The following is a 25,741-nucleotide window of genomic DNA, read 5'->3' on the forward strand; positions in this document are numbered from 1 at the left end:
GTGTTTCCAAATATTATTGTGAATTATTCTTCATTTACGTGTAATAGGGTTGATAATCATTCATATATATATTGAAACGTTATACTCTGTAGAAAATACTCTGCTCTCAGTGATACAAAATAAATCCAATTAAAAACGTTGTCTAATTAATGAACAATTTTAATTAATTCTTAATTTATTTACACCTCCTAGAATTTAACATACTAGAATAGACACAAGAAACATAAATCCATAGTTCTGTTCACAAATTTTAAAAAAATGACAGCTTCTCTAAAATTATTTGAAAACAAATTTTAGGAGAATAAAACCACCTCACAGAAATTTAATCATGAAATTTATCCTCCATCTGTACGATAATAAAATGAAATTTCAAAAATTGATCTCTAAAAGATTACCTAATTAAGGTAGTGATAGTTTCAAAGCGTAAGTAGAACATTTCACAAACAATTGCAGAAAATGCCTGACACATGAATGAATTAAAAATGCCTGACACATGAAGGAAAACTTTTAAAATGAGATGGAGAATAAAGCTTGATTGTAATTAATGTTTGCTCATATATATTACAATTAGGGATTGCAATACCGGTATACCGGGATACCGAATACCGGTATTTTGAGCCATTTGTACAATAGAAATTTGTAGAAATTTTTAAAATAGTCTCCACTATATGTTCAGGGATCGCCAACATAGCAAAATAGTATACGTTTTTGTTTTTATGTCTCCCTAACAGGCGAAATTAATTAGCTAATTAATGGCTTAATTAAGTGCTTAAATCTAAATTAGCGAAACATGGATTATCCCTGAAAGAAAATATTGTATCCATAACGACTGATGGAGCAACAATTATGAAAAAAGTTGGAAAGTTGATAGGTGCAAATCAGCAGTCGTGTTATGCGCATGGAATTCAATTAGGAGTAATAGATATATTATACCAAAAAAATAAAGAAAAGAAGAATCCAAATACTGTGGATATAGAAATTTTGGATTCCAACTTTGAAAAGAATAAGAGTGATATTGACAATGTAATTGTTGAAGAAGATATTGCTAATGAGGATGAAATATTAACCTATCAAGAATTGCTTCCTATAATTTATAAAGTTCGAAAAATTGTTAAGATATTTAAACGTTCCCCTATAAAAAGGATATATTACTAAAATATGTACTAACTGAAAATAAAACAGAATATATGTTAATATTAAAACACGTTGGAACAGTTTACTCCTAATGATGGAATGATTTTTGTAACTGAGAAATCCAATCCAAAAGCAATAATCGACTTAAACCTGTCAATTAATTTTTCAGATAGTGAATTCGACTTAATATCTAGAACTATATCAGCTCCTCTACTTTCAATAAAACTGACTATTGAGGCATTATGTTGGAGAGATTCTAATTGATTAACAGCTAATGCAACAATAAATTTCATGCTGCAGTCACTGAAAGAACAGCACACATCACTATCTGAAGAATTATATATTACATTGAAAAATAGAACAGAAGAAAGGCATACCGAAATAGAAAATCTCTTATGGTATTTGCATAATTACAATGATTTTAAAAATAAAAAAGAAGAACAGAAAATAACCAATTCATGTCTGATTAAGTTTAGAGTAAATTTTCTTAAAATTTTTTACCCACAAACCTATCCACATTCAGAAGATTCAGTTATCGAAGATTATGATGTCACTACTGTCGATAGTAAAAAGAAATTGTCTCTTGAACAAAAATTAGAATTAGCGATAAATAATAAAATTTCAACGAACCAAAATACAATACAGAAATCAGCTATATCCAAAACCATCCGACGAGAAATCGATTTATTTGAAGATGAGGGATTTAGAGGTAAATACTTGGAAAAAGTATATCGCGCATTTCTAACAGTACCATCAGCTAGCGTAGATGCCGAAAGAGCGTTTTTGACAGCTGGTCATTTTTATACAAAATTACTTTTCAGGCTTAATGACAGTACAATTGATGCATTATGTTTTTAAGATCACGTTTCAAAAATTTGTAATAGTACCACAGACTGAATAGTGATATTTATACTTTTTTTGTGATTTAAATAAATAAGATGTTTCTTTATATTTTTGTGATTATATTCTGTTATAATTTATAAGTTACAAATTATTTTTTGTGATATTTACACTCTCTAAGAAAACTGGCAAATAAAACAAAGAAACGCCTGTGTTTTCTTTCTTTTTCTAAAATTTCTAATACCGGTATTAAAACCGGTATCCCGGTATTAAGATTTAAAAAATACCGAATACCGGTATTGAAATTTTGGTCCAGTATTGCAATCCCTAATTACAATACGTACAATATTACGTATGTATGTTTCCAGTAATGGTAAAGTATTTAAATATTTGGAGAATTTAATTATCTGTTAATTGATAAGTTTTGTCAACTTAATTATTTCGTTCGGAAAATGCTTTAATAATGAATTTGAGAAAAAAATGTTTACGGGATTAAATAATAATAAATTATGAAACAATTGAGATTTTTAATAATAAAAAATGAAATCAAGATATTATTAGTATATTAATAGTTTTTTTTTTTTTTTTTTTTTTTTTTTTGCAAAAATATGGACGTCAGAGGCAAATTGTAAAAATGACAATTCTATACTGAACATCAAGCAGCACTGAATATCATGAAAAAGAAAATTCCTAAGCTTTCAATAAAAACTGAAATACTTTATAAATACGATATTCTAAAATTTACTCTTAAAGTATGCTTATTCGTAAACTCATCGAAGTATGAGAAATGCATACTCGTATTCGGTTAATTTTGATCTATTGATAAGTATTTGCCATTGCTGATTATAAATGTTAACATTTATGCTGTGAACTCTTATTTATCAATGAGCAATTCCTTTGTTGATAATTGATGCAAGATTTTATTTTTTATAATAATTAAAAATCCCTTTGCAACTTCTGCGTAATTTCTCAATGATTTAATAGTTTTGTTGCAGATTTTTAGAAATTATAGGCATTAACGTAGATGTTTTCTATGCAATATATCTACGAGCCGAATCTCTAATACCAAGAAGTTGTACTGTATTGGTAATCATCTTCTAATATTAGAGCAGGAATGCAATACAAGACGTTTGCTCAGAGCTTACAAGAGAGGTCTACTAACATAGTGCTTGAGTTAATGAACGATCAGCTATTATCTACATTCCGACCTCTCTCTTGTAGTAATTAACCTTCCAGCAGCGCTTTCTATACCAACAAGAAAGGTATTTCACAGATATACAATTATAAAATATATATTTTTAAGAACTTAACTATTAAAATCAAGTTGCAATTGTGTTTAATTTAAAAAGGAATGGAAACAATGAAATCCTAAAACCCTAAAACAATATAAAATTTCTAAAGAATCAGCTGAATGATGTGAAAATCAAATAAATGAAGTTTCCGGTGTTCCAACTGAAATACTTACATTTGTAATTCAAAACTGTAGAAACAATTATGAAATAAATAAAGCATTATAATTTAGCTATAAAAAGCAAGAAATCAGTTTCCTTGCAATGCCGCATTTCGCGAAAATATGCTTAAAATTTTCCAAACATATAATTTTCTGGCAAATCTCACAGTTAAACTTTGTTATTCTAATGTGCTTGTCATTTTGGCAGGTTTGCATCTTCTTTTCCCTGGTGATACATCATCCACATTTTTAAAACTTAATCTTGCCTCTCTTCTCAACACTTTTACTTTTAGCTCGCTTTGTAGTCTTCGATCAATGTATTCTTTCATAAGAACGTTTACCAGAAGTTGTAGATATTTCTTATCCATAAGTTGTATAGTTAATGAACATAACAACCAGTCATAATAATCCCTGTTTATACGACTTAGTTTTGAAGTAACGGGGTGACTGGCTGTAATTTAAAAAAAAAATCTTTCTAAGCAGCTTTTCTTTATCTACTATCAAATGAATAGTGTAAGTGTTAATTACGGCTTCATTATTGAAAACAATTAATACTTTAAAAACAACAAGGAAAAGGAGATAAAGTAAAAACGTGCCTCAATCTGCGAGCGTATTTCTGAAATACTAATAGCAGATGCGCAGAGTTCTATCAACGCTCTAATTCCCAAACGTGATTAACCTCCGTCATCAGGAGATGCAAGAATAGTCGAAGTGATACTCTCTCGAATTTTTCACATGTCGCAGGGAAGTTGAATTCTAGATTCATATTGATTCATATCATATTGATTAAAAGATGTCATTTCAGTACACAGACGATAATTCCATGAATTGACGAAGATGAATCTGTTCATTATATTGATGAATATACTATATGTACATTAAAAAGTGCACTGAATCTCAAACGCCAGTTTAGAAGATCAGCACTGACAACTTTAGAATTCAAAACAATTAAACTTGGTTCCTTATTTCGAGTTTAACAATAGAAATTCATAGTTTCAGATAAATAGTGCTACCTTAACATTTGGAAACATGCATTTAACAGTGCAGAATCGTTCACATTATATTACATTTTATCGAACAGAAGAAACTACTGTAATTTTAAACTAAAGAATCCTTTTAAAGAACAGAAATGCCCCAAGTCGTGAATATTAGTAAAACCATAATAATCCAATTTGGTTAAGTTTTGTAAATTTAATAAATAAATGTCATTAAATGCAAGAAAAATGTCCCATAATATGTAGAATCAATATTAAAAGAATTGGGAATTATTCATAATTAATCACATCTATTAATAATTTTCTACTATTCAAAAACTTTTTGAATATAAAACGATTTTTGTGTACATTTTTATATTGAATTCGATTTATTAAATAAATATTTTAAGCATTGTTTCCAATAAATCTAATTTAATGAGAATATTATTAAACCAATAATTGTCACAAAACGGCAATTTTTGGCACTTTGTTCTTGTTAGGTGGCATTGAGGTTTCTCTTTGGTTCCATTTACTTTCTGTTCTGTTTTAGTACCTCATTGCTATACCTATGTATTCCTCATTAAATAAATTTCCCACATCCGAAAACAAGTTGCATGAATAATTAGATTCGACGGTGACACACTTTCCGTAATCCATGGAATTAACTATATGAAGATAAGAGTGTCAGATGAAAATTTGCGAACTGTCAAGACCATTATAGATTTAAATTAGAGAGTGAAGCTGAGATACATAGGACCATAGGATCTCATTTATTTCTCGCATCAAACGGAATAAAATTTAAATCTGTGAAATATCAGGAATTATTCATGACCGTTAAGAGAATTCAAGAAATGCTTAAAACATATTAAGGATCATTCTTATTTTAATTCTGTACTCAGATTAATAGTGGCTTTTTCAAAGAGATGTTCTCATTCTTTTCTCATTCATTTCTATACCAACAATTGATCTTTACTTTTCTTTTATCCCTATAAAATTCCCTTAAATTCTGACATTTTCATGACTAATTCTTCCTCCTTTAAGTACTATGTTTAAAATAAAACATCAATATTAACGCATAGATAAATTGGTATAGCTCTGAAATTTTACTAAATACTAGAAATCGTCTTTAATAGCGAATTATTTAAATAATACAATTACATTAGCTCTTTTCAGAAACTTTAGAGATTTTTCTCTTATTGCAGAAGAATAGTGTATATACATAGTGTATCTTATTTGCTTACTTTTAATATAGCTATAACATATATAATATAGCTATATAGCTATAATATATAATTTTTTTTTTATATTTGTAGATATTTATACCAAACAAAACATTGAATTTAATGTCTTAATTTTGCAAAGGCGGTCATAGATATTAGTAAAAAGATACAAATGAATAAGTCAATGGTTTCTTTAAGATGACTATAGATATGAATCGCATTTTATGCTTTAATATGAATGTAGAAGTTAGTAATGTTGTTTTCATAAAATTGAGCCGCCTTTTATTTCTTAAATTTATCATTGCTTTCGTTTCGTACTTTGTATGTAACTAATAAAACAATGTGGAAAAATGAACATAAAATTAACAGATTATACTGGATTATTAAGGACAAATGACAGGATTGGTATTTTTCAATTCTTGTATATTTGTTGCCTGTGATTCAACTTTTCTCCACGGCATTCATCGTTTTATGATTAGACTAAACAAAGACTCTTAGGGAAACAATAATGTTAGTTTAACGAAGAACTTTGAGATTGGTTTCAAGAGAAACTAAAATGATGTAGTAGATGAAGCCAATACTTGGTCGCATTTCAATTATCTCATTTCATTTCCATTCACTGGCTCTGAGGCATACAGCATCAAGCGAACTTCCAAATCTAGTTTTCACAGGTTATTGACAAACCCTTCCATTTCAACCAGAATAACTGCGTATCCTTCCTAAAGGTGCTTCGTAATTCTGGTCTACTCTTTGCAATGAATCCTCTCTATTCTGTATTCTGCTTAGAATGCCTTACTGATTGCTTTTAATGTCGCACAAATATTTCATATTTGAAACTAAATAATGAAAAGCCTTGACTACAATCTATTTGAATTAATATATGAATGAAGGCAATAAGAAGATTCCAAATTTTAAATTATTTTTAAACGGACCCCTTTGTTTGAATTGAATACGCTGTCTTCTGAATTGTTTGTAAGCATATCTAAGAAAAATAGTGCATATTATATACGTATTTGCAAAATCAATATATTAAATACTTCATTTTTTCTATAATAGGAAATAATTTAATATTTAAGGAATATGATAAAAAACATTATATTTCAGTGCAGACAGTAAAACCTGAAATCAGAGAATATTAAGTTCCGCATATAACTTAAATATAAATGAATTATTTATGAATTCGAAAAAATATTTCAGGTCAGTTCTTATTTTAATCATACATTGATTAGATTATTTCGAGAGTTTTGCATATGTCTTAAACAAAAATAAAACTCAATTATTGTAAAATCTTTACAAAATTTCTCAAAACAACTTTATGTTTAAAACGCATCTAGATAATAATATGAATAAGAAAACTGTGGTGGAGTATTTCATAGAAGAAAAGGTATTATTATTGTTTTGGTAAATATAGTATCATTCTGAATAGAAAAACAAGGAAAACGTATCAGTTGTATGCATTTTGAAATGTTATATATTTTTGATGTTTTTTTCCCAAACAATTTGCAGCTTCCAGGATAAAAAAAGTTCATTGGAAGAAATCTTATATATTTACTCATGTTTCTTTAATAAAGGAAATAATGTTTCGCTAAGTTATGGAGTATGGACTGGAACAAAAGAGTGAGTGGGGGGAGGCGAAGAAGAAATATCTGTTCAAGTGAAATAATCAGCAGGTTGATTAGACACCCCACAAATGAACTACACCAGAAATGTGAGAATTTAATATTAATTGGTAAAAAAATTGTTGCAGTTTATTCCACAGTAAATGAAGTAAACATTCCTATTAAATGATATTAACAGTCTAATGTTGCTGAGATGCATACAATCTTGTAATGCTTTAACATATTATGGACAATTTTGCCTTACTGCTTCATTCATATGCAATAATTTGTGTTGCTAAATTTTCAATAGTTATTATATAATTTGGTTTCAGAAGCTCATGGCTGATTTACGACCTTCTGTTATTCCAAACTGAATCCCTGTTTAGCTCATGTCTGTTGCATTTGACAAAAAATTGAAAAAGATGAATGGAGATACCCAAATACTAACCCCTACTGTAGAGATTCTGATTATTTCATTTTTCCAACACCTGGCATCTGTTAGTATGTTAGTCAAGAAGTCAGAATGATCGAGTGACTAACCGGAGTTTATTAGTCTGTCATCCCGGGATTTCTTCGCATCATCTTTGATGATAAGGCTTTTTCCCACATCAGCTCAGTAAATTAATTTAATTTAACCTAATAAACTAATTCATATTTATGTGTCTCCATCTGAATGCTTCTTTTCTTTCACATAAAAGCTGTTTTTACAATATTGAAGCAAGTTTCTATAATTTATTTTTTTAGATAGAAAATGTTGATTATAAGCTTCTATAAACAAAATATAAGCTTCTATTGCAGACTTTTAGTAAAGTTTGCTTGCTTTTATACACGTTATGAATTAATACAATTTTGAAACTTTATTACAAAATATATCTAATCTTTATGTTTTAACATCTATTCAGTGGTAAATTTTAAAGTCTGCTTACAAAAATTTTGTTTGTAAGTAATAGTTAATTTATTAAATTAATGATTGTTAGAATAGAGAAGTATATTTTTGTAGACCTCCACAAGTTACATAGATTAGATTTAATTTAATATTTGACACATTTAAAAGCATTAAAAATTTTCTAACTTATCATATTGATTAACTGGTTAAGTTCGACAAATTGTTTCGAATTTATTTTCTGTGACAATAAGTTTAAAGATAAAGATCTCAATAATTCACATGTGTGGACTTGTTTACTAATGTAAGGAAATGAAGGAAATACTTGGTATTGTAATGTTGGAAGGCAAAATAACAAAATTTTTTTGCCAAATCAAAATAATTAAATTTTTTTAGTACATTAGTGTAAAGGATATTTCATTAGCTATTTAATCTGAAAAAAATTAAACTTCGTGTATAACTATAATATTCTAAACTAGTTTAATGTATAAAAAACACAATTTTTTTTTATGAAGATGAATACAGAAAACATAACTTGTACTTGTTGAAAATAAAATTAAAATATTGCAATAATTAGCAATCTAATTGTTTCTTAAACAGTAAGAAGCATAATTACATAATAATACTCACATTATTACATTTTATTATATGTCTTGATCCTATAAAATTAAATACGTGTTGTTATTGATTTTTAAGGATATTTTTATTCGAAGAAATCTCTTTAACTCTGAAAATGAAAACAATTTCATCTTGGTAGAAAATTATAACTCTTCAATGATATTTTTGAATTCAGATTTAAAGTATTATAGCTTGCAACGACGAAAAGGCTAAAAACATCTTTAAAGTTTAAGACACTCAAAATAATTTCAGACCTTAAAATCTTTCTTACTATCATTATAAAGAACTTAGAAGTTACCAATTTCAGGAGTTAAAAGCTTTATTAAACCAGAAATATCTGGAACTTTTGGGAAGAGTAACAGATGGGCCATTCTTTTCCCTCAAGGAAAAATGTTAAAAAAATATGTCTTCACCTTTTCCTTGAGGGACAGACAAGACCGAACGTAAAAGAATCAGATATTTCTGTTAAAGAACTAGAAATCAGAGTCAGGAAATAACATAATAACATAACCACTTATTTGAAGTTGAAATAAGGAAAATCTCAGTAGACTTCGCATTCTCAGAAAGTTTTTCGATATAACCGTCGATATAATTCAAGTCTCCGATGTACTTCGAAGGGCAAGTATTTCATTTCTTTGATAGAAACTTTAGATTTTGAAACGAATTGTTTGAGAGTATATTTGAACTTTCGTATGATCATTCACAATAAATTAAAAAGTCAAAAAAGAAATATCACAAGAAATACTCACCAGTTTTAAAACTTTTATGTAATTCTCATATAGATAGTTGCAAAAATTGAAAACTAAAATTTTATTTTATAATGTAGCAGATAAAGAATTCACATTGATAAATTTAGTTTAGAAATGCTTTGAAATAGTATTATTGGCTAAAACTAAGGATATAATAGTAATCAAATCAATCGTACTAATGAGGTTTTCCTCTAATTTGATAAATTTAATTTCATTTTAATCAGACAAAGAATTTTTTATCTTAATGAACTTCTCAAGGACTGTAATTATCCTGAATAATATAATGGAGAGTATTGTATATCGGAGGTGCAAAATATTAAAGATGCCTAACATTTTTCAAGGCTATTATTAATTTTTAACTCTAAACGACTTGAATTAAATAATTTCTTCACGTTTTTCTGGCATAAAGAAAATCCGAGGCAAAATATTCATACATCATGAACCATTTTTATTATTTATTATTGCGAAACATTGTTCAGATTACTTTTCTTTCAAATAGCATTTTGTGCATAATTGATCATTAAGTTTTAACATATATTTCTGTTAATTTTTTTAAAACAAAAAAGGGAAAATATCAATTTTTATTCAAGAAATATTATTATCTCTAATATGTTAACAAAATATTTTAAACTAGGTGTAAGTTACATTATGCTTTCAATTCTAATATCGACGATAAAACAATTAATCAAAACTGAAAAACAGGAATAGCTGCAAACTCCTGAAATCAGAATTGTACAGATATGTTAATTAAATGTATATATGGCACATTCATGCGTTTAATACAGTTTGAGGGTCAAATTAGGAAGATGGCTGATTCAAATCCTCATCAGTCAGATGATTTCAGATAGCTTACATTAAATATGCTGAAGCCCCTGAATTCCGTTTCCTTGTGTGCAAATTTAGTAATCCTGCTGTACATTATATCGTCTAGTCAAGATTCAAATAAATAAGTTCGGTCCTAGGAAGTCAGATGAGGTTCTAAATCATATCGCCAAGAAAGAAATTACATATCAAGTAAGTAAGAAGCACAAATTGACTAACGCTACCAAAAACCGTTGTCCTTAAAGAAAATAAAACTACTATCTAGATTTAAAAAAAAGGACTTAAATCCTCATACGGATAGAAACATCATTATCTTTAAGTAAAATATAATGGTAAATATAATTAAAAGTAAATTAAAAGCAAATAAATTATTTGTATTTAAAATGCCGAACAAACATTCAAAAATGAAAATTTTTAAAACACTTATAATAAGCCCATTTTAATATAAATATTTTAAATAACGAATTTAAATACTTATAATTTTAACGTTACGGGCCCCCAGTAACTTATATATCATCGAATTATCAAGAAATTTTCCTGAAAAGAGCAGATTAAAAAATGTGTAGCGAAGAGCTTCCGAAGGTTTGTTTGTTTAATTTCATTCAATCTGCCTTTGGAACAAAGTCATTCTATATGGAGTAGTAAATTTTTATATTTTCAGATTGCAAATAATAATTATTGAGCTATAAACATTCATTAATTAAGAATTGTGATTATGAATGTGCTAAGGAACACTTTATGATTGATAAACATAATTTTAATTATGGGAAAAATACTATATACTGATAAACAGCGATATTTTTAGCTGATAAATAGTGAACCAAATGACTAGAATAACATATTTCTAGCCTGTTATAGTAAAGTACGTAATGGGACATTTTTAATTCTAGAAATCAAAGATTTTTTGTGAGTATAAACTGCTTGAGGTCTCTGCAATGAATGCTTATAACCATAATAACTTTATTATATCTTTGGATAATCTTTATTCTTTATTGAATAGTTAAAGTGTTGCAATTAGAATCAAAATGCAATAAATATTAAACGAAGGAAAGAGAATCAAAACATCATCTTAGATAAACATCGTCAAGAATTCCATGCTCTTCATCCGTTTTATGAGTAGATGTATGGTATGTATAAGTACATTGATTGGCTGTAGCTACTTCGTAAGCTTCATGTCGCTCCTCTCTTCCCCATGCAAACTGGAAAACCATGTTCTTTCTCTGGAACATTCCTTGTTTCAATTCTACGTTTTCTAAATGGCGATAAATCAATCAAAATCGAAAGGCTTCCGTTGAGCTACGAAGATAAAGTACCAGACGCATTCCATACTTTAGTAGTTTCTATTCTGCCTTTGTATTCTGTCCTTTAACATTCATTTAAATCAAAAACATTATTTTTTTGAGTCGATTATAGATGATATGTCTATTTTATTGCTAAATCTCTTGTACATTTTTGACAATTCATCTTTTGTGATTTTCTAACTATATAATGTTAATATATTTATTTTGGTATTGCCTTGATCCTTGACAATGCTTTACTTATCCTAATAATAAAATTTAATGCCACATAAATCATTCGGTAAACTAACAGGAATCAGCTTCTTGCAGATAAAATCACTATCTTATTATAGTTGAAAGGTTTCAAATGATTTAGAAGAATGGAAGGCAAAGATAATACACTTAATTAATATATATATATATATATATATATATATATATATATATATTAATTAAGTGTATTAAAAAGTGGCTTTTATATAAATTAATTTTCACTTTTATATTTATAATGATTTAAATCATCTTCTATCTTGAAGTCATCATTTTCTTCAATTCTTTAGTAGCTGAGAATAATTATAAGAAATAAAAAAATAATTAAATTTATTTACTGGCCCGTAATTCTAACTTTTGAAATATTAAAATACTATACCATTACCAAAATTATGCAAATGTACATAATGTCCTAATCTTAGCACATCAGGATGTGACAGAAAAATCGATCACAAAATTTCATTTTAGCAAATAATGAAGAATTAATTCAAAAAGCCTTAGAAATGGAGATTTCTTTTAGATTTTTGTGGTAAAAAGCACTTTTATTAAACTTGGTACACGAAATGGCAAATGAAGAGATCTAACGATAACATATTAAACTACCGTTGATTAAAATAAGATTTATTTGGCAACATTAATTTTGCAGTCCTTGATTTCTTGATGAAAATTTCTAATAATACCAATATATATATATATATATATATATATATATATATATATATATATATATATATATATATATATATATATATATATATATATATATATATTCGCCTTAAATTCAAAAAAAAAAAAAAAAAAAAAAACTTCTGTCATTAAATCTTGGGGAGCAAGAAAGAATGCAGTCCCTATCAAGCAACAATGCTTCCCCGCACTATTTTAAAGAATGAAAAATGATTCATAATGAATCCATTCACAAGGATCTTCATTGAGTATCGATTTCCCCTTAGTAGAAAGCGACTTTTGAACAGAAGTTTGGGGTGAAAGATTCATTCGGAAAGAAGGGAGGACCCTTTTTTTATTTTTAGATGCCGATGATCTTTCAATGACTTCCTTTTCCACTATGATGGCAGCTGCTTTTTGCTTACACGAAATAACAATGATTAAAGATAGGCCTCTATTAAATAATGCAACAATGTCAGGTTTATAATTAAAAACTTCTAATTAAGTCGCAAAAGTTTCTTTAAAGGTATATTTACTAAATGAAGAACCGATGGCATAGATATTAGAATTTGAGAAAGAAACTTGTTTTCATTAGTATATTTGTGTATTTGTGTTTTTAATTTTCCAGATCTCATTTGTTGAATTTTTGTTGAAATGTTTTGATCAAAATAACAAATCATTTGAAGTAGATTGCCTTGTTTTACCCCCCCCCCGAAAAAAACCAGTATGTTATTCGTAATGTGTAATTGAATCACATGCAAGTGAAATAATTACGAAAGCAGAAGAAAAGCCAACGCAACAGGCAGTCTCATGTCAAATTACCTTTCAATAACATTAGTGGATCACAGGCTCATTTGTCATTTCTCTTTTCATAAATTATATAGTTAACAATCGAATAAACTATTATAGTTTGAAGTTAATGAATATTAAACTCTGAAAATTGTTACATTCTATCGACATTTAGTCGTATTAAAAATAGTCTTAAATATCCAACAATATTGATAAATGGAATAAGAATGGATACTATGAAATAATAATAACCAACCATTCAAAATTAATTAAATGCTTTCTGTGAAGTTTATTGCTAACGTTAAATTAATGAAAATGTAAATAAAAATAACCTAAGTGTTTTTCACTAATAAAAAGGATTCAATTTTATTAAAATGCAGATAATTTAGAGAAAATTCAGATACAGATTAAATGTAGATAAATAAATTTGGAAGTGCTACTTGCAGTAGTTAATATCGTTATGTATGTCTCAACATTAAGCAAAACACTAAACTGTACAAATCAAAACAGTATAACTTAGTACATAATTAAAAATTTCAAAAATAAATTACATCTAAATAGTAAATTTAAAAATTTAGAAATGAATATGATATCCATTAAGCGCATATGATTATACCAATAAAAAATTACTGAATAATTCATGTTTTTGATCAGGACATAACCTTTAGACAAACTCGGTTTTCAGAATTTATATAAAGTTTAATTTTTCACTGTTTGCCATTTTTTTACTTAAATATCACTAAATTTACTTAAAATTCCCTAAAATACATATGATAAGTCTTTACATAACTGAAAAAATAATGTTAGTGCTAGAAAGGTAAATATATTTTAATATTAAAAATTCCTGTTATTTTGCATATAATATATGATAGCATTTTCCTTAGAAATTCATTTTCTTGTAATGCCAAGTAAGCGAGCGATTACTCTAAAGAAAATACTCGTAGAGAGATACAAGAAGAGAAATATCTGACTATTATAGAATATCTGAGTAAATAGTGATTTGGTTACAATTATAAAATATAAATTAAAATAAGTTCCTTATATTATTTTATGTTTTTTTGCTTCTAAGTTACATCACGAATATTCTCTTTGCAAACATTTCTAGTATTCAAATGACAGATCTATTACATTTGGAAGGCAGCTTTTCAATCAATTAAAATTTTAGTAAGCGTAGAAGGAACTAAAGTATTTTCTGAATGTGCAGTAATGTACTATCTAGACGCGACTGATGCGATACAATGTTTCTTGACGAATGACATTTCATTTATCTTATTCAAACGTTGTTTACTTACATCACCTGTTTTGAACATCTGAATTGGACGCTTGAATTATAGATCCTCGCTTTCGATTTTTTTAACATTATCTGTTATCGATTATTTATGTCACTTCCTTCTGAGATGGTGTTTTAAATAAGTGATTTTTGAATTTTAAGAAAGGAATTCTTGAAACAAATGATTTGAACTATATTTTATAAGATATTTGGTATGAATAGAGACAGAATTTCTGGAATTTTATTTCCTTTCACCAAAGAAATTAAAATTTTTTAAGAGAAAAAAAAATCTATCGTTAACTAAAAATTATTTAAAGTAATACTAAAAATAAATCTTAATGATATTTAGCTTATTAACTTCTGTTACATTTTATACAAGTCAGTTGTTGATTTCCAAACTACGCTGGTTTGGATAAATAATACATTAGAATGATTGATATCTTTGCTTCATAGAAATTCCCTGTTAGAACCAAGCATCCATCTTGCATTGATTAAACAGAATGTTCTTGTAATCTTTGCTTTGTCAGAAATTTATTACTTTGAATGCAACAAAACAATTAATAAATTTATTTTTTGGTCATTAGAATTGTGCACTAGTTCCCCAGGGGAACAAAATGTATAAAGGTTTAACACAGAAACGTATTTAATATGCTTTCCAAAATTTTTGCTTTGGTTTGCAAATTATTTTTTTCGTTATTCCCGGTTTCTTTGTATGTATATATCTTGATAGACACTACAAATCACAGAAAAAAATGGTGTGTTTTACTTTAAGAAATGAAAGATGAAAAAAAACAACCTAAATGAATCATTTTCTACTAATTTTGAAAACTTCCGAATTTGAAAAGATTATGATATTACCCTTTATTATAAAGAATGATCCCATCAAAAGGAAAAAAAGCACGTTAATGATTTTTCTTGTTTCAAAATATCATCTGTGTAAGGTTTATCAATATTATGATCAGTATGCAATATGTACTACACATATATTGATAGGCACAATTATTTCTGTAACAGTGATAACGTTTTAAACCAGCAATAATACGTTAACTGATTTCTTTTCTTTTTCTTACGACTAGATCACATTTACCAGTATGCCGGTCATATATGCTTATTATTTACTACCCTTTACCTCTGAGTAAAAGTTTGAATGACACATAGATTCATTGCCTCCATTATTGTTTAGGGCTTAGATCGCCTTCAAAAATTTAATTTTGTTACCTTTAACGTATTTGCCTATGTTATATGGTAACTCTTTTTTATATAAAAATAACAAATATAGTGCATTGAAAATGAAACCAAAATATAAAATTAAAATTAATGAATGATAGTCTCAAACGTAAATTGTAAAAGTCTGTAATAAATAAAAAAAAATGGAGATGTTCCAGTGCTGTAATAACAATAAGAATTTTCCTGGGCATCTTTCTAACGAAAACTAACAAATCAGATTTTAAAGAGTGTAGTTTGAAATTGGTGGTATTTTAAATCAAATTGAGTAATTTTTAAAAGGAGAAAATGTTCATCTAAATATGCTTACAGCGGAGCAGATTAAATGTTACCTATGCCAAGTAGACAGTTCAATGTATTAAAAAAACATTTCAGTATTCCTCTATGATTGGCCTCCTTTTTTGATTAAGATATAAAAAATACTATTAATTACTTTTTATTTCTTAGGAACCCTTATAGGGGGAATATTGATAATCTCATCAAAGACACCATTAATGAGGGTGTTTAGATAGAAATTGTAAGGCATCGATGAATACTTAAACAACATCTACAAGAAATACTTCTAAGAATGTAGAAAATTTATAAAATGGTGGAAACACTAGTTGATTTATACATAAGGTCCTCAAATATTTAAACTAAAGCTAGTCTCTTAGGCTGGTGAAAAGATCCTTTTTATCACAGGACATATTCCGTTTGTTATTTTCCGACACTGTTTCCCCCTATCAGTTATCGACTTAATATTCATTCAAAGAATTCCAGGACTCCATTCAGTACGTAATGTCTTGCCTTTTTATATTGTCTTAGCATTTAAGAAAACATTGTATCTTGTTAGAAAATTTTTGGCATGAAAGAGTTCATAGCATTCAATTATAAAAAAAAAATCCAAAATCATGACTAAATTCATAACAAACAATGAAAAGTTCAATCAAAATAATCATACCAACTTTCTTTGATCAGTACCTTAAATGTTTTCTGCATTTTATTCATAGTTTTCTCCTTTTCCTTTTTTATTATTTCCTTTTTAATGTGATAGTTTTCGCCTTTTGCTTTGAGTTTAATACATAGTGTTCTTCTCCAGTTTTTTACTCCTTTTTTAAAGAAATTGTGGCATGCTACACGTTTTATCAATATTGCACGATTAAAAAAAATGCATTTAACAGATTTTTGATTATTATTTGTTATTTTTGTTAATAATAAGGCATGTAATTAAATTATTTTTAATTTTTTTCTTTCCATACAACTGTATGCTACAAGGTTTTTAAAGATATAGTTCATTTATTTTATACCAAACGTTATAGGAGCCACATAAATAGCAGAAATGGTGATGCGGCGCGATGTTATGATACGAAGTTTTGAGGCTTTAAAATATGTCAACAGAATAAATGAGTTAAAACACCATACATTGTGCTTTATCCTGAGTTTCTTTTGTTTCAACACTCTGAAGATGATAGAATAAATTAAAATCTCAAAATAATTAATTGCACGAAATAAAACCCAAAGCTTTTGATTCGAAAATCTAAAACCATGTTGAATTGAATTGGGACATGGACACGATTGTGGTAATTAATTTAAATATAAAGTGACCTCGAACAATAAATCAATTACCGCTACCAAGAAATCATCAATTTCGAGAAAAAAAAATTAATGCGTTTCTATTGTTCAGCTTTTATGTTTCCGAGGATTCTTAAATTCTTAGCTATTTAAGGGAATTGAATGATTATTCTAAGAAGAGACTCGGTTCCTCAGAATTGATTAAAATTTAATTCGAAGAACTTTTGAAAACTTTTCTTCGAATACTTCTTCCTTGTTAATCCTTAGCATGATAATGCTTGTTTTCTGTTTTTTCCTTTCTCTCTTTCAATTTAGTAACCACTGAAGTAAAAAACTCTTAAATGCTGCCCCAAACCATTTCTTTGGATGTTACAAGAAGAAGGGCGTGAATAACATCCTGAAAAATTTCATGGAACTTCCCTAGAAGCTATTTATGCATACGTTAGGCAGAAAAAAATAATCATTCTTATTTTAAACTTAATATGAAAGTTTTCAAAACTTCAAAGTTTATATTCAGGAATTTTTTTCAAACTTTTGTGTTTCTTTTCACATATAGTGAAATGACGCTATGTTTTATTTTCAGGCTCATTGAAGTTCATACTTTATTAAAGGATTTTTTTTTAACAAAGAGTGAGCTTGGAGGTTTTTTTCGTAAAATAAACTGAAATTACGAATCAGTTGTGAGCTAATGTTGAGCTCAAGGCTCGATGGTTTCTGGTTCTCTCAGTCAGTTGTGAATATAAATGCTTTGCATGTAACTATTTTTCCAAAATTGTTAACATAATTGAAAAATTCATATTGGTAAGATGTTTTGGTAAGGTAAAATTATTGGTAAAATGTTTTAAATGGCTTTCCCACAACACAATGAACCAACAAAAAGTGGTAACGTTAATTTAGGAAACAATAGAAATACACAATTGATAAAAAAGCAAAAGTGTACTTTATGTCATCATATATTGAGCAAGAATAAAATGATATCTGTCATAAGTTTTGGAAGTCTTTGAATTAAAAAAGTTCTGTCAATATATTACATTTTTTTAAATAACATAGTTATGAATATATGTTCAGTATATCAACGCAAAATGCTTTTTATAAGATTCGAGAATTTAGCATTTTTTGGAAATAAATATGGAACGAAGAATTAAAAGAAATTTTAATAGGAAACATTTTAATGCTTTTAAAGCAAACTAACTAATATCGCCTCATAAAAAATAAATAGTCTGTTTTCTGAGGAAAAAAAAAAACTCTGCGTATCACGGCCTATTAACCATTCCTTTCAGAGGAGGTACTTCCCGTAATAGAAAACAGGCCCGTTCACCAAACGCTATCACCATTATTATATTTCGATGTGATAATGGCGGTCTCTGCTTATTTATCATTTATTAATAAATAAGCAGGTTAATCCTCTTCCATATATATTTCTGTTCTACCGTCCAGAGGTGATACGAAAGAACATTCATATATATTTTCTTCCTAATAAAATCTGTTCAAACCAACAAAATAGCCCGTTGAAATATCTTAAGAAATATATTGACATATCTTATCCCGGCCTAAGGTATCATATATCTAACAAAAATATTTCTCAAATTGATTCTTGTATTGTACACTAAAACTTCAATTTCCTTTTTTCAGCTCGAAAAATAATTTTTCGTCAGTGACCGAATCTAAAACTGGTCTAAAATTATACATGGATTTAGAATTTTTAATAATAATGTTTGTCTTCAAAATGGAAGTTTGTTTCTACTTTTCTCAAAAATAGGCCGAATCTAACCAAGTACAAGTCGAATTACCGGATTCACGAATAAAACAATGTTATATGAAAATAACGATTATTTTTCAAACCATTTAGAGCATGAAACAAAAATACTCTTTGTAAATATGAATGAACTTATCATCATCTGCAAGCTAAATTCAAAAATACTGTCAAGTAGCATAAAATAATTGTTTGAAATATCAGTCAGATTTCTTTTTTCTGAATTAAGTCGAAGCAAGTCTGGTAAATAATATCAATATAATGTCAGTCAAAGACAATAATAACAACAATTTAATTGCGATATAATTAACAGTTTATTTTTAAACTATATTTAGAAAAGCCATTACGAATTGTTATTATTATTGTTTAAATTTAGGAGGAAACATTCACTCAAAACCATTTATATATCACTGTTATATATCATTAATATCATTTATATATCAGTTCATATATCACTGCACATCTTCAGAATTTCAAAGTATAAGTTTCAGTTTTAATGTAAAGAAGAATTTGGGTGTTAACAATAGGTTATCAGTAGCAACGGAGGAGAATGAAGTTTCAAGATCAGATCTAATAGTACACAGTAACGCCATTAATAGAATTTCAAAATTGGCTACAAACTCTCGGAAATTGCCGTAAAGAAGATCAGCGAGCTCCTTGAGGTTTTCCTCACGTCTAATACAAAAAGAGATTTGTTCTTAAAATACCTCTAAGGAACAACTTCTTCACAGTTCGTATTTGGAACATAATGGCGAGCTAGGATTTCCCTTCTAGATTTAATCAATAGCATCCATTAGATAATGCATTTGTGCTGTTAGTCTCGCAATAAATTGAAAGATAGTTTCTTTTTATTTATATTTTTAAAATTTAAGCTTTCTCGCTCCACCTTTTAGAAAATTCCATTCGAAGATCTCTTATATTTTAAAACAAATTAAATAAAACGATTTATGATTTAATAACCATTCCAAAAATAAAAATAAGATTAAAGTGTTCTAATCAAATATTATATTAATATTATATTTATTAATATTATATATTATTCATTAAAACAAAAGATAATTATAATTAAATAAATACTTAAAAATATTCTTTAATTGCCAAAATTTACCAGTTAAACTTCTGTCACTGAAAACAAATCACGAGAGCCTTTTTTTCAAGCTCCGATTACCCTCCCCTAAAAAAACAAAGTTAAAAGAAACAATTCTGTTTACATTTCCACATTATCGACGTGAGGATTCGTTATTTTGTCTTCTCTGTGAATCAGGTTTCCCGTCCCCTCTTCGAAAACAGTTTCCACTAGTAAAGTAAAATGGGCCTTAAAGCTTCTCATATCAGTCTCATAGTTCTTTGAAATCTATTTTAAGAAAAGAAAAAGGAGTAGGAAAGCTAAAACAACCAAAATCAAGATATGTATGAAAGCCATCCAAAATCGCAATTTCGACATGGTGGTTAACCAGCTCACTGTCTGGGATTCCAGAATCCTCCATTTCTTTAAAACGACTTCTTTAACTCGTTTAATAAAATCTTCTGTTGGGATAGTCTGGCGTTCATGCATCCCCCCATGGAGAATGGGGATTAGATTCAAGTCTCTTCTAATTAGAATTCAAGGATTGGCTAAGATACCAAAATAATATTTCCAGACTTATGATGAGCTTCAAAGAAAGGTCCTTGTCTAAGGCCTATTTTACATAACTTGCGGTAACATTTTTCGAAGAGAGATCAGAAGCTTTTTCACCAATATGATAAATCTTTGTAGCTTTACGGCAATTATAACAAAAATTAACTATAATCACGCACAATTTTTGGCAGTAAATTCGTTTTGTTCTAATACTTGTCTTTTTATATGTCCCATCGCAATTTGGAGCAAAAAGTTTTCGTGCATATCGTAGAAAAGAAAAAATATCGAATTCTATCTTTCATTCTGATTTATGTTTTAATATGATCTATACATTCATTTTTTATATATTACAATATGATATAGAATAAATAAATCAATATCCACTTTTAAAAACTGAATTACATTTTTCATGTAAATTTGATATCTGTTTAGTATCTATCATATTGTTTAAAAATTATTCGCCAGCGTAAGTATTCTTGTAGAAAATAATAATTTTCAAGTTTGCATGATTTTGTTTAGTTAAATAGGATGATTTCAGAAAATGTTCATGAATTCTTTTTTCACAGTGAAACACAGTAAAAGCTTGGATGAGAAGTGCATATCTTTCAATTATTTATCTGCTTTGCGAACTTCATTTGATTATAAATATTGAAATTGCAAGTTATTGACTTTAATGAAATGACGTGAATGAAAATAATATTTTGCAAGAAACTTTTTTGTTATATTGAAGAAAAAAGCAAGTATTAAAAAGTGTGTTAAAATTAAAGTGCTATAGTTACTATTCTTCGATTCTTATGAAAGGAGAATCTTAAAACGAAGGGAAACAGTTTTAAACGGTATAGCTGAATATTAAGAATCAAGTAGAATATTTTTTTCTACTTCTGTGATCAGAAAAGTGCAAAATATTTTTTTAAAAATATGACGGATAGTAAAATCATTTAATTTCTGATAGTAAGATAATTTAATCTGAATTTCAATAATCAAAAATATGATCAGTGTATTAAGTATAACTGTCTTATTTAAGTTAAATATCTGTTTCGAGATGAGAAAGTCTTAACTATGTGAATTCTTAAACCACGATTTTTCTGTAGATTCGATCAGTTTAATATATCAAGAATTCTATTCGATAAGATTGCCAATTTTTATCCTAAGTATCTACAGAAAGATAACGTTTTTCAGAATTTTATGAATAAATAATTTTCAATATTGAATTAAAAACTTTATTTTTTTCAGTTATTATGTTACTTGCACTGTGATTTATAAGTTATTATTAACAATACCCGCTGTTAGCATTAATAATAACCGGTTAATCTGAATGACGTAACAATTAAATTAATTATGTTAACAGTTCCATTGTAGGGTAGAAGCACCTCGGTGTGATGCTTTTGAAATTGCATATAGAATTTTGATTAATAAAAAATTAACCTGAATTTTGGCGTATATACGAGATAACTTCCGAAAATATTATTGCATAAAAATGAATTTTAAACTATTTCAGAACTTAAAATCGTCATTTCAATGACTCAAATTTAATAATCGTGTCAAGTTTTGCTAAAATTTGCATTTTTTAAAAAATATTTTTGACATGATTTCGAATAATGGATTACTCGTCTTGAAATTCAAACTATTATCATTATTTCAACAAATATGTAATTGATTTTTGAAATGATTTTTTCCCTTATAAGAAGACAGATGAGCCGTATTTTTAATACACTGGACTGGGATTGCCTCCTTTAGAAAAGCTCATGTACACAATAAATAGAAATAAAGCAGTTAAAATAACATGGCTTTGGTGTGAGTTAATTTGGTGGAATCATGGGCATGAAATTAAATATAACCAACATTCCCGACGAACTAGCTAGTCGCCTGAGTTCAAGTCGAGTTATATTTGAAAAATTTAACATGAATCGGCTACAACAGTATTATCAAAATCACCCCAATATTTTGTAGTAAAACACGATTCAAACTAATTAAGTGTTTTGGAAGAGATTGGATTCTTTTAAAATAAAAGAAAAAAATAACAGGAAAATTGATATAGACTTTTATGCTACTAATAACAATAACGAATCCAAAACAAAAACATTAAATGAAGCATCGAAATTGTCTCTATGATGAATGTTATGCTGAATGAACTAAATGTAAAATATTTTGTAATGTTGGAATATATTATCAAACCATTGTCAAAGTAAAAAATCTTGATACATTTTAAATACAATCATTGTTAATATAATAAAGCTTTATTTGTAAGAAAAAATTCCAAAAGAAAGTATTTACTAGCTTTCACGAACAGAGGACTTAAAAATTCGTTTTGTGATGACCCCATACACATCTAACGAGTGCCTTACAATCTGCTCGAAATTCCACCCGTTAACATAAAAGGAAGAAACTTTTCTTTCTGGTCCATATAAAAAGCTTTATTTTGTCTATCCACGTTGATTGTTGAAGACATTTTATCCTGTTTTCTCTTTTTACTTCATTAATTTACTAACATCAAATGTCACCCACTTCTTTAGCTAAATTGTTATTGATGTACTTACCGACTTGATAGATAGATATTAGGAAAAAAATGTATAAAATGCATTATTTACGAGCAAGCTCTTACACTTCCCTTATTGATGCATATTAATCCTCAAAGAGGGCGGTTTTCTCTTATTTCATTCTAGTTTTCAAAAAACTAAGAATATATATCAAAGCCTGATATTAAAATCAAGTTTCAAATAACGAAGAAAAAAATACGTTTACTCTTGCGTGATATAAGTCAAAAATAATTCACTATAAGTCATCGTTTTTTTAGAGAATTTTTTAATTTCGATTCTTTGCAATAATTTTTTACATAAAATTATGTGATATTTGTACGATTGCAGTATATATTTTTTTATTTTTTATGTTGAAAAGAAAGTTCTTAAAGACTTCCAGATTGTTTAGATTTTAAAAAATTGCCACTATCTTGAAGTTTGATTGAAGAAAGACTATTCATATAATATTAGAACTTCGTCTAGTACTACAATCTAGGTACAGTTTGAGAAGATTTTAAAACATTCCGATGACTGCCTCAAGGAACAAATTTTATTTGTCGGATTCCGTTTTTTCGAGGCAGTGTATGACTGGTATAAAATAATGATATTCAAAGCTTCATAACTCAGTCAGCTTTTATCGCAAATGAATGGTAGTTTTTCGTTTAAAATAATGATTCGCAAGAATATTTTATTGCATTTGAATAATAGGTATGGGGGACTGTATTAAAAATTTATATTTATTGACTAAAACTACGGGAAATGAATTTTTTGCTTTATTTAAAACATTTTTATAACTATAACTATATGCCTAAGGATTATGATTTTGTAATCCATAGAACATTTAAATGTTTCGGAATCAATCACCGAATTATGATTAAATTGCATCGCCAATTATTACGAAGCTTTATTTCCGATTTTGATTCCAAAGGCTCTAAACCCCAGAAATGTATTTCGTCACTCACGTTCCATTTCATCAGATCTTCTGTTGTATTAAAATAACAAATTATTCCAGTGCAGTGAGACAATCAAAGATTTGAATAATTCTAAATAAGGCCTAATAGAAAAGTTTGCCAATTTCTTGAAATTAATTTACATATCAAACCATATAATTCTATCTCATAAAAAATACTTAATTTCAGATTAAAATTACATGCCATAGTATGCGATATTGTATGATACAATTAGAAATTTTACAAATTTATATTTTACAAATGTATATATAATATAGCTTAATTACTACAGTAAATTTCCTAATAGTTTGAAGTGACGAATAATTTATGAATAAGTAATTTATTTAGTCAAAAAACTCTTTATTCATTCTTCTCATCATATTTCACATGATAATATTTGCTTGATTGGGTAAATTAATTGCTTGAATGTATTGCGATTTGAGGGATATATAACTAGAGGATGGAAAATAGATTTTATATAGTTACGTTATTATTTCTATTATTAATTATAGAAATTCTTTCGTTGACATAGAAAATAAGTTATTATTAACGTGAATAAGCTTACATTAGCGTTTTTAAGATTTTGACTGTAAAGAAATACTGATTCAATGGAAAGTTTGTTATGATTGATTTCTTAGCAAAATCCTATAAAACTTGAGAACAGATAATCCTCTGAAATTGATGTGCTCCAAATATTTCTCTTTAATACTTTTTCTTTTATGGAATATAATGCAAACAGGTAATGAAAAATGAACAATAACAATGAATAACAGGTAATGAAGGCTAATATAGGAAATAATTTATTGGAAAGATTTGCATATTAAAATTATAATTAGAGTCATAATGGTATAACAAAATTTGTAGACATTGCTCCTCAATTCTTTTTTCTTAGAAATCTGGGCAATGGAAAAATAGATGAAAAAATATCAGAATATTGCTTCCAGTTACTTTTGCTAAATCAGATTTCTTACTTTAATGGTTGTTTTCTCTAACATTTTTCGCTTTGCTAAATAATTATTAAATGGAACTCAAATAAAACTGTGATATCAACACAGTTCTCATAAAACATTGTTAGTGCAGAATTTAAATTTATTATTCATTTTCATCATTTAATCTTCATTTCACAAAAATGGTGTGGATATTTCTGTCAGATTTTTTATATTAACAGATGGAATTTTGTGCATTTAGTAAAATGTATGATTTTGCAATAATACATCTGTCATCGCAACAAATAGATATCAAATAATTGGGTTTTTTTCTAAATTTCTATTGAACAAGTGTCATTTCAATACATTTGATCGATGACAGGTCTTCAGTTTGAATTCTTGAAAACAGCTTTTCTCGAGTTTCTATTTAGAGAATGTGATATATGTTGATATCGAACTTGGAACACGAACTTATAGGCGCTTAGACATCCGAATACTCAATATTGATATTCTGTCAGATCATTCAATCGTTTCTATAGATGTTTGGGGTATACGAAGAAGTAAATAAAAGGCTTTTTAAAGATTAGCTTTGAATGACCACAGCACGAAAACTGGCATGCACAAGCTCATGATTAACATTCATGAT

General features: G+C 27.6%; 1 protein-coding gene across 1 annotated transcript in view; it reads right to left on the bottom strand.

The window, feature by feature from the left end:
- Positions 1-3,603: 3,603 nt before the first annotated feature.
- LOC129959868 (neuropeptide FF receptor 2-like) overlaps positions 3,604-25,741 on the bottom strand; it is a 105,911-nt gene continuing 83,773 nt past the window's right edge. The window contains exon 2 of the mRNA XM_056072763.1: positions 3,604-3,875. Coding sequence (XP_055928738.1) covers positions 3,604-3,875 — 272 coding nt within the window. The remainder of the gene's footprint in view (positions 3,876-25,741) is intronic.

This window comes from Argiope bruennichi, chromosome X2 (genome assembly GCF_947563725.1).
Source record: "Argiope bruennichi chromosome X2, qqArgBrue1.1, whole genome shotgun sequence".
Lineage (NCBI taxonomy): Eukaryota > Metazoa > Arthropoda > Arachnida > Araneae > Araneidae > Argiope > Argiope bruennichi.